Genomic DNA, 15,003 nt, shown 5'->3' on the forward strand with positions numbered 1-15,003 from the left:
ACAGTGATACCAAGCTAAGTATCTGTCCCGTTCACATCAGCGTAGAGTAGCTTCCAATGTTGGGAGATAGGACAGCTACGTCTTTCGAAGACATATTTCAGCGAGTCATAGAGTGAAGATACCAATATTCCTAGTATCATGTATCTGGCGTATCGTAGCTAAGTGTGAAGAGACCCTTAAGTCATCGATTTTTGGTCATACGATTTTTTGCCGTCCTTAGAAATCCTATTACATTAAACAGATGGTGTCAAACAGATGATGTTTGACAATTTCCGTTTAATCAGGTAGAATTCATAAGGCCGGCCATACACGTTGCGGTGTACCGGAGAGTTATACCTGCACAGGTATTCCTCTTTGGTATATCTGTCCTGAACAGCCAAGAGTCCACACACGCTACGGTCAACGATCTATATATATATATATATATATATATATATATATATATGTATATACTAACGTAACTAACGTTACGGAGGAATGGCGAGCGAACAAGATGACATGATTGCACAAACCTGTGCAAGTATACCGTCCCGGCCCACACACACGCTCATGTGAGCACACCTGTGCAAGTAAAAAGAATTGAAATTCGATTCTTCTCCGTTCACCTGCGCAGGTCGGTCAACCTGTGCAGGTTTGCCTGAAGTGGCTCGCACACACGCTCCGGTATACCTGCACAGGTGTGCTCAAATGAGCGTGTGTGTGGGCCGGGTTGGTATACCTGCACAGGTTTGAGCAATCCTGTCATCTTGTTCGCTCTCCATTCCTCCGTAACGTTAGTTACGTTAGTATTATATAGATCGTTGACCGTAGCGTGTGTGGGTTCTTGGCTGTACAGGACAGGTATACCAAAGAGGATACCTGCGCAGGTATACCGCAACGTGTATGGCCGGCCTTACTAATTCTACCTGATTAAACGGATCTTGACAAACATCATCTGTTTGACACAATCTGTTTAATGTAATAGGATTTATAAGGACGGCCGAAAATCGTGCGTCCAAAAATCGATGTGTGTGTAACTGACTTAAGGGTCTCTTCACACTTAGCTTCGCTACGCAAGAGACAAATGATTCTAGGAATATCGATCGGTATCTCTACTCTATGACTACGCTGAAATAAGCCTTCGAAAGACGTAGCCGTCCTATCTCCAACATTGGAAGAACTACACTACGCTGATATAAACGGGACAGATACGTAGCTTGCATAAACATCTAAGTCACTATATAGGACCTACATTGAAGCTTGCAATTTATATTGTAGTTCTGATTTTTTATTATATTGTTATATCGATACATAAGAAAAGTCCAGAACCAATATTCTCATGCAAAATTTTCTTGTGCTAGATACAGAGTGGCCCAAAAACCTCATATTTTAGGATCATTTTCCAGTTTTCTGCTATTTTCCGGTTTACAGCTACTAAAAATCTATGTGTGTGTATGTGACTAGATTAATTGTTGACTATTTTTCAAGAATGAACAAATTGAATTCATTTTTCATTCTCAATTATGTTAACCATGAAAACTAATTGTTGGAAATACTTTTTGCAGGAGAAACGTTACTGGTGTGGTTTTGCCTAGACTACCTGGCCGATCTGTTGTACATATTCGACATAATGTTCCACTTCCGCACCGGCTACCTGGAGGATGGTGTCCTGCAGACTGACTCCACAAAGTTGCGCACGCATTACATGAACTCCACCACCTTCTACATCGACTGTCTCTGTCTGCTTCCGCTCGACTTTCTCTATCTCTCCATCGGATTCAACTCGATACTCAGGTCGTTTCGACTCGTCAAGATCTATAGGTGAGTGAGAAATAATTATTGAAAATTCTTTCAGTTAGATAAATTATGTAATAAATTAATTCAATGATTAACTCAAACGTTAAAGGATTCATACAGTGAAAGAATCATAACCATTATAGTAAGTTTTAAGTTTTCAAGAGAAGTACATTATATGGGAAGGAAATCAAATCTAATTTATTTCCTCAAAAAATCATAATTGAACATTATAAATTATTGATTTTAAACTAAGTTTCACTTAATAATGAAACTCAAATGAAACCTAAACTTAATTTCACTTATTATGATGTAAGGTTCACAACATCTTTTCTATTTTACCTTAAAGATCATATCTCATTTGTTTTTTTAAGGGATTAACCGTTCTTTCTGTGTTGTTGAGATTGTGATGCTTATTTATCTCTTGATTTAAGATACACAATATTATCCATTGAAATAATTGGGTTAGGTCCAGCAGGCACAGCATAAAACTTTTCATCCTACGATTTTTGATCCATATACTAGAAAGAAGCTTATGTTTTTCTACTTTATGAAATTTGTGTCCAATTTACTAAGGACTTACAAACAAAAACTTTTGAATTTAGAAAGATTGAATACCAAATTAAACAACAGAATTAACCTTCATTCAGCTCTTTAACTTGTCAAATAATGATGCTTTTCAAAACTTTTGATCCGAAATTGAAAAACAAGCTTCAAGATACATGAAATTTTAATCAGTTATCTATACGTCTTCAATATTATCCATTATTCATTGATTTTTATAACTTATTCATATGGATGAAAATGACTAAGATATTTCAATTGTTCAAATGCTAATGAATTAATTACTATTATTAAACGAAAAACCAAATTTCGATTTTCCATGTAGAGGTTTACCCTGTTTTCAATATTTGCAGTAGCAGAAGTCTTCGGGGTGGATTACAGCATTTAATTGGGATTTTCGTTTAATAATAATAAATTACTCATAATTTTTCATCAATATTGCATATTTTTGTTAGGTTCTGGGCGTTCATGGACCGCACCGAGCGGCACACCAACTACCCGAATCTGTTCCGATCGACGAGTCTGATCCACTACCTGCTGGTGATCTTCCACTGGAACGGCTGTCTGTATCACATCGTCTACAAGAACAACGGCTTCGGCAGCAAGAACTGGGTGTTCGGCGACAGTGAGTCGGCCGATGTCGTCAAGCAGTACCTGCAGAGCTACTACTGGTGCACGCTTGCACTGACCACCATTGGCGACCTGCCGCGACCTCGCAGCAAAGGAGAGTATCTGTTTGTCATCCTGCAGCTGCTCTTTGGTCTCCTGCTGTTTGCCACTGTGTTGGGTCACGTGGCCAATATTGTCACCAGTGTCAGCGCAGCCAGGAAGGAATTCCAGGGTGAGTTCTCGATCCTACAATCTTCTATTCCCATCTTTTGATGTTCTTTTTCACTATTCCATCACTTCATTTTTGTATTTCGTTCATACTGTGCATACTTCCTCCTTATTCTCAATTTCCATCTTACGATGTTATTCTTTACTACTCCATTACTTCACTCTTCGATTTCTCTGGTACTGGAGAAACATACACTCGTACTCAATCTCACTTTCCATCTTTTGATGTTTTTTGATACTGTGCATGGGCCTACATTCCTTATTCTTGATTTCTATTCCAATCGAATTTAATATTATTTATGCAATAAGCTGCGAACATTGGAAGCGTCAGATAAGTGATACTTAAAAATGCCTACAAAATTCTAAACTCAAGCAACATAAAAAAGCGAAAAATACAAAATGTGAAATGGAGGATTATAGCATAGAGAAACAATAGCGTAAGTAGATATCCCATGATATAGGTCGTTTATGTCGCAACTTTTACTGTTATCTCAAGTCGATTACTGTTGATTATTGTCGAATTTTACTGTTTTGTTGGGGTAAGAGTGTATAAATGACACAATATGAGAGACTAACAATGTCACACAGCTTCACGAGAAAGAACTACATAAACTATCGACTTGAGATAACAATAAAACTTGCGACATAAAAGCACTATACCATGGGATATCTACTTACGCTATTGTTCCTCTATGATTATAGTTTGTGGAAAATTAGTTGCGACTTGGTCCTCCATCCGAGGAAATGCCGACTACTTTTGACATTAATTGAAAAGTTTTTTATTTAAATTATTTCTGAGAAAATATCTAGCTTTCACCACCCACTTATCTTTTGAAACAAAAACGTTTCTAGCATGTCGAAAATTTCATGCTTTCTGCTCGAAATGTCTTGACATTAATAAGCATAATCATTGATTGGAAAATTACTATAGGTCGGATGAAAATGATCCAGATACCAATAAACAGGAGACACTCTCCTCGTTATTTTGATATGAGATTCTCACTCATTACGACATAATATTATAAATAATTCTGAGAGAAGATTATTCAAAATGAGACATATTTTTCGCAATGTTTTGAATTTAATCAAAAAAATCCTGACACTTTTCCAGCACTACTATAGAATCGGAGATGATATTCTACATACAATTTGGTGTTTGAATTAGAAATTTTAGAAAGTTGCGATTTTAGACGATTTGGCAACGCTGTTATTTCTTCGGATAGAGAGCCAAGTTTCGACATATTATATTCAGACTATAGTTCCCATTTATCGATAATTCCATGCATCCTTGAGATGAACGGCTCCCCTCAGTAAAAATGATTTTTTTTCTTTAAATAATGTTAGGAATCTGGCAATTTTTTCAACTTGAGGAGAGTTGACGATTGAATATCTTCAACTCACCATGGTTTGGCCCTTTTTCAAAAAAGGCTAGTCTATGTCTCGGGTAAGCCAACATCGAGTTAGTATTGTAGGGATGATCAAGCATAGCATATGAGAACAGACTCCAATTCTTACCCACATACCCCGGCATCTTAATAAAATACTAGAATGACAGGGTCAAAAATCCCTCTCTCAAAAAAAAACCATCATGATGTTTAGAATCAGCTATATCCTCAGAGATTTCTTCTGCTTCATGGAAACAACGCCAAGGAGAGTGTCAAAGCCATACCAGAATATCAAACTGTAGCGAATGACATACATGAGCTGATAGCCTGGGTAGATCGTTACAGCAGGGATTTGACGCCACTGCTCAACTAACATAGGCCTACACTTTAAGGTGCGTAAAGACTTACACTCTGGTCCACAAACAAACGTTACACGAGCAGATCACAAGATGATCGCAAGTCGAGCAAGAGTAGAACGCGAACAGAGCGCTTAAAAGAGAGTGAGCTTGGCAATTTCCTAGGGGGAATTAACCATAATTTATTGTGCATACGCGGTTAACGTTTTTTTTTTTTTTTTTTTTTGATCAGTTACGATCTCTATGTTAGCATATTAAAATATCAAAAGTATTAATTAATTATTAAATCATAGAAATCGAATAATGTAAAATGATAAAAACATTTTTAATGATAAGTACCAGCATATTATAATTTAGGAGAAAGAAGCCAAACTCCTAACCACGCCTTTCACCTTTCAAAACATTGACAGACATAACCTTTTTTATAATAACACATCAACATAAATGCAACAAACATAATAACTATCATCAATCTATTACATAAACATAATTAATAAACATAATGTATTATTAGGCTATCCAGCAATCCCCTAGTCAGAATATTTTATTTAGTTGTATCACCCGATCAGCTGGATTGAACGTTTCACATTTGTGAGGTTAGGTTGTAGCAAAGTCAACAATACGACAAGCGCGCGATCATCCTTCGAACATATTGCAAACCTCTAGCGAACCCTTGCGTTACATCTCGCGTAACGTTCATGATTGGAGCGTGTGCGGAGCGCGTATATCTGTACGCACCTTATCACATTACACTCACTAACACTCTAGCCTACACTAACATACTTCACTAACAGATACTTGCAGATACACTGCGTAGAGATGCTGCACTAGCTCATCCCATCTCAAGTAGCTCCCGAGAAACCCCCATTCCTTTTCTCTCAGCATCGATGTATTTGATTATTTACTTGTTGGCTCATATATTTTCTCATTTATTTGTTTGTTCTGTTCCTATGATAATGAACTGAGACTTCTATGAGTTCTTCAATTGACTATGAATCGGAACGATTCAGACTCCATTCTATTACAATGGGCTCTTTTGTCGCTGAAACTTTTTCAAATTGAGCCCTCTCTTCCACATTTCTTTTTTGTAATCATAATTTCTACAGAAAAAGCAACCCCGATCCTGTAGCCTTTAATTTGTAAAATGGAAAACTCGGAAAAGAAACTAGCTTAATTGAATTATGGGTGAAGGAAAGCAATATAACTCCGATGGTCTCGAAGGAACATCATCAATAATCATCCCAATCTTTACAACCTGATCTGATCATTTGATTCGTTTGAAAATAGTCAAGATTATATCTATGATCTCTTAACCCTAAAGAGACAAACTGGGGTGTTTCACACCCCAGGGATTTTTTCTTCTGTTCTGCAGTTGACAATAACAAACAGATGGGAAATTTTTCCCAGTCTAAATTAGGTTTGTAGCATTGTCAACTGCTCTCCACCACTCTCAGTCAGTAAAAGCATTCTACAAGGTCACCAGCTCATCTTGTTCTTCGTTTGGAGTGTCTTTTACGTAGGACTTTATCAAATACTTTAATGACAGAGATTCACTTGTATTGACCACTACGAATGTGGTATGGGATGATGGATCAGAGTGGAATAAATGCTATGATTCTCTACAACTTGAGGTTCAGAACAATAAAATGAAGAGACGTGAGTTTTTGATGAAGTTGTCATTGGCAATGATCAAGCCAAGCCATTCCTTCAAACCAGATTAGGAGCTCCAACACTCAGGCGGAACATACGCCAAACATTCTAAAATTAGAATAAATATTGATAAGCAGTGCTTTACTTTCGATTTCTGTATGCACTTACAACAAAAATGATTAAGAAATGATAAATCATGGGCTGAGAACTTGTTTTCTCTATATTTTCCAAAGAAACATGCAACATTAAATTGGGGTGTTCAACACCCCAGTGTGTCCACTGTGTTAACATGAAGTAAGTGAGTCTCTGGAGAGTTCAATCCCTTAATCATCTGAATTCCCTAGATTACCATATGACAATTTAGTATCTTTTTCATGAACTTTCTGTGTTCAGATTACTTTGCTCTTTCCAATTATTCATCTCAATTTTTAAACTTTTTATTACTTTTACTTCTAATAAGCTCTTCAATTTCAAAAATCTTAACCTAGATTTCTTATGAATCTTATTCCTTTCCTAGGTGAGAGATTTATATTTTCTCAATAAAAAAATGCTTAGATAACAAAATGCTTATCACAATATAGAATAGAATAGAATATACCATATAATGTCACTTTTCAGTAGCCTATATTCTTCATTTGTAACTAACCAATTATGTTTGAGATATTACAAAATGTGTAACAATTAGCTGAATGCACCAGTATTTTTGAATGTTTGCAAGTGAATTCATGCGATTCTCATTCCACTTCATTGAGGTTTTCCAGTTAGAAGTGTGCCTAGTTGAAACCCTTGAAAAGTAGGCATTTCAAATTTCTCCGGCTTCCTAGCTCGATGAATAGCAGCTACGAATTTGTAAAGATCCACTAAGTGCAAAAATACCGCGAAAAATAAAGTCCTAAATCCAAATCAAGTTGAAAGTTTATCAGTGGGGGAGAGAAGCTGGGTGCAAAGTTAAGTGCGAAGTTCTTAATGACAGTATGAAATTGATTATTACTTTCAAAATTTCGCGCCACTCTTAAGAGCTGCCTTTTTCGAGCCAGTAATGTCAGCATGCATTAGAAAAGTTTGTGTGTTTGAAATGGTGCTGGAACACTCCCCCCACCCCTGCTGCTTGTCTGACCCCTCCTCCCCCAACGGTCACCCTTATTCACACTCTAATGAAAGCTTTAAAACTTCTTTTAACGTTTAAAGGATTAGAACTGGCTAATTTGGGTTGGAAAATGATAGTATGATACCCTGAAACTTCTTTTCCTCAACAAGAATAATTAAAAATCACGTTCTGTTTGGTAAAGGGTACTGGTGCAAAAGCAGAGTATCCCTTATCATATTATGAATGTGTGGAAAATAATTTAATCTGATTTCCTCATCCAATTTTGAAGGCTGAAGCAATACCTTCACAAACATTACTCTTATCAATTATTCTCATTAGGATCTAACTTGGTGCTATAATAAAAAAAGGAATGAAAAAAAGGGATGCTGGTTAATGTTTGATAGAAGGTACAAACTATTCGGATGATAAGATGAAGTGTGTAACTTATTTCTCTCACTGAGATATTTCTACAAAACTTGATTGAAAAAAAGGTCACTTGGTTAGCGGGTAATTGACCTTGGTTGCGGTGACGTTTGAATAAGCCTTGTGGGAGTGGCTTGTGTACAGGCCAATGACAGACGTTCATCTCAATAGAAATCGTTAGTTCCAACGAATAGAAATATTTCAACTAACGACCATATCACTTTTTCATTAATATATATTTTGCTGATATGTGGGCTACTCAGTTTTATTGACTTTTTTCTTTAGGGCTACTCTTAAATATAAAAAAACATTAGAAATCTAAGTAACCTTTTAAAATTGTTTAATCACATAAAATAGTGATTGAATAATTTTGAAAGGGAGATCAGATTTATAATTTCCATTCATATTTAGTTTTAGTTTACAATAGATTGACAATGATATAACAACCTAATCTGTAATTCCATTATTTTAAAAAGATTCATGGTTAATAAATTATAAGTATTTTTAGCTTTCACTCAGGACAAATAAGAATCTCAAATAAATTTGAAAAGTAGACATACTAAATGATTCCAATAACAGCTTGACAGAATTTTTACGTGAATATGTTACTGGGATATTAATTCCTCTTAGTTTTCATGAGGCTGAGAATCATAGGCTTTAAAAGAAACTTATTGTGTCAATAGAAGAAAAAATAGAAAAAATCGATTTTTGAACTATTAATCCTGAAAAATCACTTGATTTTTTCGAAAATTCTCTTTGAAATAAATATGTTACGAGAGAATCAATTTCTTACAAATTATTATAATGTTCCAAAACGTAAACTTAAGTTCAGCTAAGCACAAGATTACAATTTTTTCTCTCCTCATCATTTAGATGATGTACTTATTGTATAAATCAACAAAGAATAAAGCTCACTATTCAAGTTCAGCTTTGGCAACTTTTCTACCGGGAAATGTTGAAGCATCAGCAGCGAATTAAAATGATGTACTGTCAGCATTTCTCATATAATAATATCAATACTACTCATTCAAATAATGCTGACATTTCTGAGTGAATTCTACTTTTGAAGCCACTTCAAAGCAGCATGCTCTCCAAATGTCCCATTCAACTCGAATTGCATATGCTGGTCCAATAAAGGGATTAGTTGGCCAATCATCATGTGACAGACAATACGCGGAACTTTGTCCACTTTTGCAACAACAAAAAAACGCTTTAGCACTGTTACAACATGTGCGTGCGAGAGATTGAATCGATTGAAACGAACTTTGTTCTTGAATAGAGTATGGAAGGTGCAGTATATGGAGCACATTTGAAATATTAGTATTTGCTGTTTGTAAAGGTGAAACATATCACAACAATGTCAATGTAATTATGAGTATTACCATAGAGAAAATATGGCATGAGAAATATATCCCAAGGTATAGGGTGTCAATGTTCCAAATTTCACTGTTAACTCAATTGATAGTCCTATAGTATTAATTTGGAGGAAAAATAGCACAAGGAGTACCCTATTATTTTATCTACCAATGTTATTACATTAGTGTCATCTGCATTGTAAATAAATAAAAATAAAAATAAATAGTGAGGTCCACATTATAATGGCAGTGATTGATTAGCAATGGTATTGCTATCCTTGTCTATCATTCAACAAAGCGGATAGCGCTATCTTTTTCTTGCTTTGCTCTGTTGGCAAATCGTCTGTTAACAATGTAGAATTAATAATTGATTAACAAAATGCTTAATAAAATATATTTAATTATTTTAAACGAGAATGAACACTTAATATCACTTCAATAGACCTGTATCAGCTACCGTCTATGGAAGGCATTGACGAGACAGAGTATCGGCAACGTTGCTCTCCTATATTTCTCCACTGCCATTGTAACGTGGACCTCATTATAGTAGTTGTTTTTCGTGGAGCTATGTGACGCTGGTAGTCTCTCATACTGTACCGTTATTACACTCTCACCCCAACAAAACAGTAATGATAGACAATATTCGGCTTCAGTTAACGAGAAATCGGCTTCAAATTTGGAACATAAACAACTTATACCAAGGATATCCTCTTGTGGTATCTTTTCTCTATGGTATTAAATAATACTGTATGGTTATTGGGTTGTTTATTTGTTTCGGTATAACGTATGGAAACCTATATGGCGTATATAGTTTTAGTTTTATACAATATTATAGTAAGGTATGAATGTTATTGATCAATAGAGTAGTGTAATTCCTTTTGCACATAGGTCTCTTAAATTTGACTGTCATATAATTACGTCATCCGAATCGTTCATTGCTGTTTTTCGTGTATTTAGTCCAATCCAACTAATGCTAACAGTTAATACTGCACCTCAGAGATACAGGAGCGTGAATCCATTTCTTGACAAAATCATGCGGGTCTTGTTTAGTTTTTCAAACTCTATAGATTCATGATAACGTAAGTCCCCTGCAGTTGATTGTTTTGAAGATAGCCAGAGCTGAAAGAGCGTAAGTCAAGTAAGCATTAAAACTGAAACAACGTGAGTCCAATAATTCACAAGTAACCAGTAAGTGTAATGCTGATTCGACTTAATATGCTCTTTTAGCCCCGGCTGGGAGAGAAATACTTTATGGGCTCTCCTGTGAAATCAGCCATTTGAGACTTTCACCCTTCTAACTCTGAGGTACAGAATAGTGGATGACTTTGTTTAACCACGGTTAAATTTGATAGACTTTAGAGTAACCAAGATTGAACCAGCCTCACTGGACTTCCATTCAAATCTCAGCATCTACATTGTTATCAACGCATATAAAATGTTTTACATTTTGACAGAGCCATTTAACTGGCAAGCATGACATTCTCATAATATTGTTAGATTTTATTATTATTATGACAGCACTTCTTACAGTGTAAATAATGTTATTTATGTTCATTTTCTTCCCTCACGCCATATATATATATATATATATATATATAATATATATATATATATATTATATATATATATATATCTGTAGCTTGGTGCAAGAACTACTTAACTACTTATGTCAAAATATCAACTTTCTCACAAATCAGCTTGAAAGTTCACCTTGTATTTTCGAACTACAGCATTTCGATACAAAAATGCGAGTGCTAGAAGTGCAGAAGTCGACATTGGTAGTTCTGGCACGGAGTATGAATGACAATCTAAACACATATGTCTTCATTGGTAGTTTTCGCACTCTGAGAGTGGAATAAGTGGATTAGTTAATAAGTTGAATAAATCATGACATTGGTAGTATAAATGTTATAACTTTTTATTGCTTTGAGATAGGACATTGGCACTTCTGGAACTAGAAATAATCGATATTAGTTATGTATTAGTGTATTAAACTCATTTTTGAAAAAAATTGACATTTGTATTTTTTGCACCAAGCCACAGATATAACGCATATAAACTTCTAATGTAGAAGTGAAAACATACAAACTTCTAATGTTGAGACTAATGTAGTTGATATAGTGAGATTCACACCAAACTGACAGAATTCATTTCAAATAGCATCAATTCTTCCCATTCAAGCAATTCTGACAGTTGAAAGTGGATCTCCATAGACTGTCAGAATTCCTTATAAATATAACATCAACGCATCCTATCCAATCAATGCTGACATTTAAAAGTGGATCTCAACAAAACCAAATCTATTATCCCTCTCAAACCCCGACTCTCTCTTTACAACAGTATTCTTTCTCCCTCAACCAGTTTCTCTTTCTTTTCGTTTTCCATCAATTTCTCTTTCCGAGTCCCACTTGAACCATTACTCTCAGTTTGTCAAAGTGAAAGAGTGAAAAGTTGGGCAATATCATATACCAATTGAGAGCTACAGATAGACCTATATGTAGCCAGACAAAAATATCTATTATCTCGGAGATATATAGATAGAATTGAAGATATAAATTTATATATTCTCTAGAAATATATAGCTTAGTTGGATCTACATGCTGCTGGGGGCAAAAGCATATATTATATACTTACACAAAGATAATATATAGATAGATTTATATACATGAGAGTAGATATAGAGCTTTGGAGAGTATTTTTCACCCCGTTTGATAAATTGAAACGTTTGACAGTTGCGTAATGCTCTCCTACATAGAAAGATTCACCTTCCTCTGTCAGCATTCTTTATGCATATAATATGTATGCTCCCAATTCATACAATGTTGACAGGATCTCAAAATAGCTTTGCGCATACGATCAAAGACACACACAGTTCATTGTGGATGAATAATTGATAAAAGTTATCCAGGGTTTTACGTAGTAAAAGCCCTAATCCACCCCGTATAGAAAGAGAGCGATGTATTTAGTACCGTACACTATCCATCTGTACCACTCAATATGAGCCTGAGTGCCTATTAATAGCCCATGTATTTTTTTTACTGTCGTATTTATTTTTGGGTGCAAGTATATTGACAAATGCGGTTGGAGACCTTTGAACCATGGCAATGAAGAGTATGAACAGTAAAAAAATCTGTAGTTCATGGTTTTAGATGTTTTTTTTTATGTGTAAAAAGCATGGGATGTCTCAAACATTTTAGATTTATTCATTCATTTACAACAGTATGAGAGTTCACGGTAAAATCCCAAAAATTGATCCCCAATAATGAAAGTTACAATAAACGTAATAGAAAGAAAATGAAATGATTGAGAGAAAATAAATACAATGAAAAAACTATTCTCAATCAATGAAAAAAATTCAAGAAACTAGATAAACTGAGATACTGAATGAATATCTCCAGAATACTTCTTATCATATTTATACAAATAATTTGGTCACATCAACTGTAAAGAATAGCCTATATTATTAATTATAGTGAGGAATGTTTGAAATCATGGCTGAAGCACAAGATTTATTTTTCTAGCCACGCCAATTATTTAACAAAATAGCTATTTATGTATTAAAGAGCGTAATGCGCGACTTTATCGCTCGCGCAAAACAGTTATCACGCGACGCGAAGCGGAGCGATAAAGAGCAATAAAGAAGCATTACGCGCGAATTACATACAAAATTTTTTCTACAACTGTCCAAACCTGTTAAATTACTTATATCGGCGGAGTTACAATTACCGACTTTTTAGGGTAAGATCTGACCTTTTGGCGAGCCGCTTACCATCAGCTGATTGGCGAGCGTAAAGAAACTCTTCTGCGAATGATTTGCGAGCGTAAAGAAAATTTACTGCGCATGCGCGGATGGTTAGCGAGCGAAAAAGAAGATTCTCCTCAGAAATAAGCTGTATTACGAGGAGAATTGAGTATGTGAATTCTTTTTTTACGCGCAGTTGTAGAAAAAAAATATTTATTTGTTTATCTTCTTGTAACACTGTTGTTAATTAGTGAATAAATTTGATTTGATTCGATATTGAAGAGACTTGAAATATTGTCAAAAAAACCACTTCATTTTACTTAAGTATAAATAATGTTCCAAAATGGATTTTACAACCTCGATAACACAAGCATAATCAATATTTATACTTAATATAAATTTATTCAAAGAAATTACAGTGCATATTTGGTATGAAACTTGTATGTTAGGTCCGTTCAAATCACTCTTCGCGTGGGAAAATCGACAGTCTATCAATGGTGTTTTATTATGTATGTATATGGTTTCTAGTAGAGATTATATTTAGCCTACCCTTCCATTCAATATTCTATTACTTCGACGTCAGCAATTTTTGACAAACTTCAGGAAGTCTATTCGAACTCAATTTATTCACTATGGACTAAACACAATCTTTGAATAACATGATCATTTCATTTACAAACTGTCATGGGCTGATAGTAAGATTCACTAAAAAACTGTCAGCATTAGTTGAACGAAAACCATTGATGTTATTCATAAGGAGTGCTGACAGTGAAGTAAATCTTACTTGAGATCTGAATCATATTCCGCATCTTATTATTTTTGGATAATTTTATCAACAAAACATTCAAATGGCAATTTTTTTTACAGATGGTTCCACACGAAGTGAGTAGGAAGGAGAATTGATAATTAACCCTTTTTGAACCTATTTCGTGTCGTTTCCGCTTTGTTGTAACCAAAAAACTTTTTTCTCTTCAACTTCGTACCTTTTCTCTCTTATCTATTGCTGTATTCCCTTCTTCTTTCAAGTCCTGCAACATATGTGTTGTCCAATGTTCCTTTCATGTCTTGCAACATGTTTTTTGGTTGTATGCCATTCCTATCTTCAACTCTTGCATCATTATCTTGATGTTTCGTGACTTTACATGTCCCTAAAGCATAAAATTAGATGCTTGTTTTAGTTATGAATGGTTGTCTATTAGTAGGCCTCTTTCAATTCCTCTATTCATATTCATATTCTAGAAAGAATGTAAAATTACGAAAATACTGGATTTGTGAGATGAAAATACTCACTTCTTGTAATTTTTCACAAAACCTATTCCGTTTTGGTGAATCAGAATATTTTTCCATGCAAACAAAGATACAAACCTTGGAAATAAGTAGTTACACCTTGGTATCAAAGCCTTGGAACGCTGTTTTGCATCAAAAACAAACTTTGTACTCTATAGGTGCGTACAGATTTACGCGCCGCGAACATGAGCAATTCACTTTTAATCAGCTGATGCCAAGCTTTTTATATCTTTATCTTACCGTTTCTGTGAAAATACAGATATAATCAGCTGATTAAAAATGAATTGCTCATGTTCGCGGCGCGTATATCTGTACGCACCTTAAGATGCTGCTTGTATTTGTGTTGTCTGAATCCTCATTCAAAAAAATTAGAATGTCTCCTTTCTGCTACAACCCTCATTCTGCTTGAATGCTATCTAACTCTTCTTCTCTAATTCCCGAGAATACTTTATCGATTGAATATTAATTTTTTTCTGTAGTTTTTGTCTTGTATGTTGTGTTGTCCAGTCTAAACTCTGTAATGATAACATTCTATAGTGAGATT

At 34.9% G+C, this 15,003-nt stretch overlaps 1 protein-coding gene across 8 annotated transcripts in view; it reads left to right on the forward strand.

Moving 5' to 3' along the window:
• LOC111048438 (cyclic nucleotide-gated channel rod photoreceptor subunit alpha) overlaps window positions 1-15,003 on the forward strand; it is a 237,700-nt gene that overhangs the window by 134,697 nt on the left and 88,000 nt on the right. For 5 of the 8 annotated variants that reach the window (XM_039440044.1, XM_039440050.1, XM_039440047.1 and 2 more), the window contains exons 8-10: window positions 1,545-1,800; window positions 2,793-3,178; window positions 14,040-14,054. In XM_039440044.1, the coding sequence (XP_039295978.1) occupies window positions 1,545-1,800; window positions 2,793-3,178; window positions 14,040-14,054 (657 nt within the window). The remainder of the gene's footprint in view (window positions 1-1,544; window positions 1,801-2,792; window positions 3,179-14,039; window positions 14,055-15,003) is intronic. The other 3 variants (XM_039440048.1, XM_039440052.1, XM_039440049.1) reach the window with 1 other exon arrangement.

This window comes from Nilaparvata lugens, chromosome 13 (assembly GCF_014356525.2).
Source record: "Nilaparvata lugens isolate BPH chromosome 13, ASM1435652v1, whole genome shotgun sequence".
Taxonomy (NCBI): domain Eukaryota; kingdom Metazoa; phylum Arthropoda; class Insecta; order Hemiptera; family Delphacidae; genus Nilaparvata; species Nilaparvata lugens.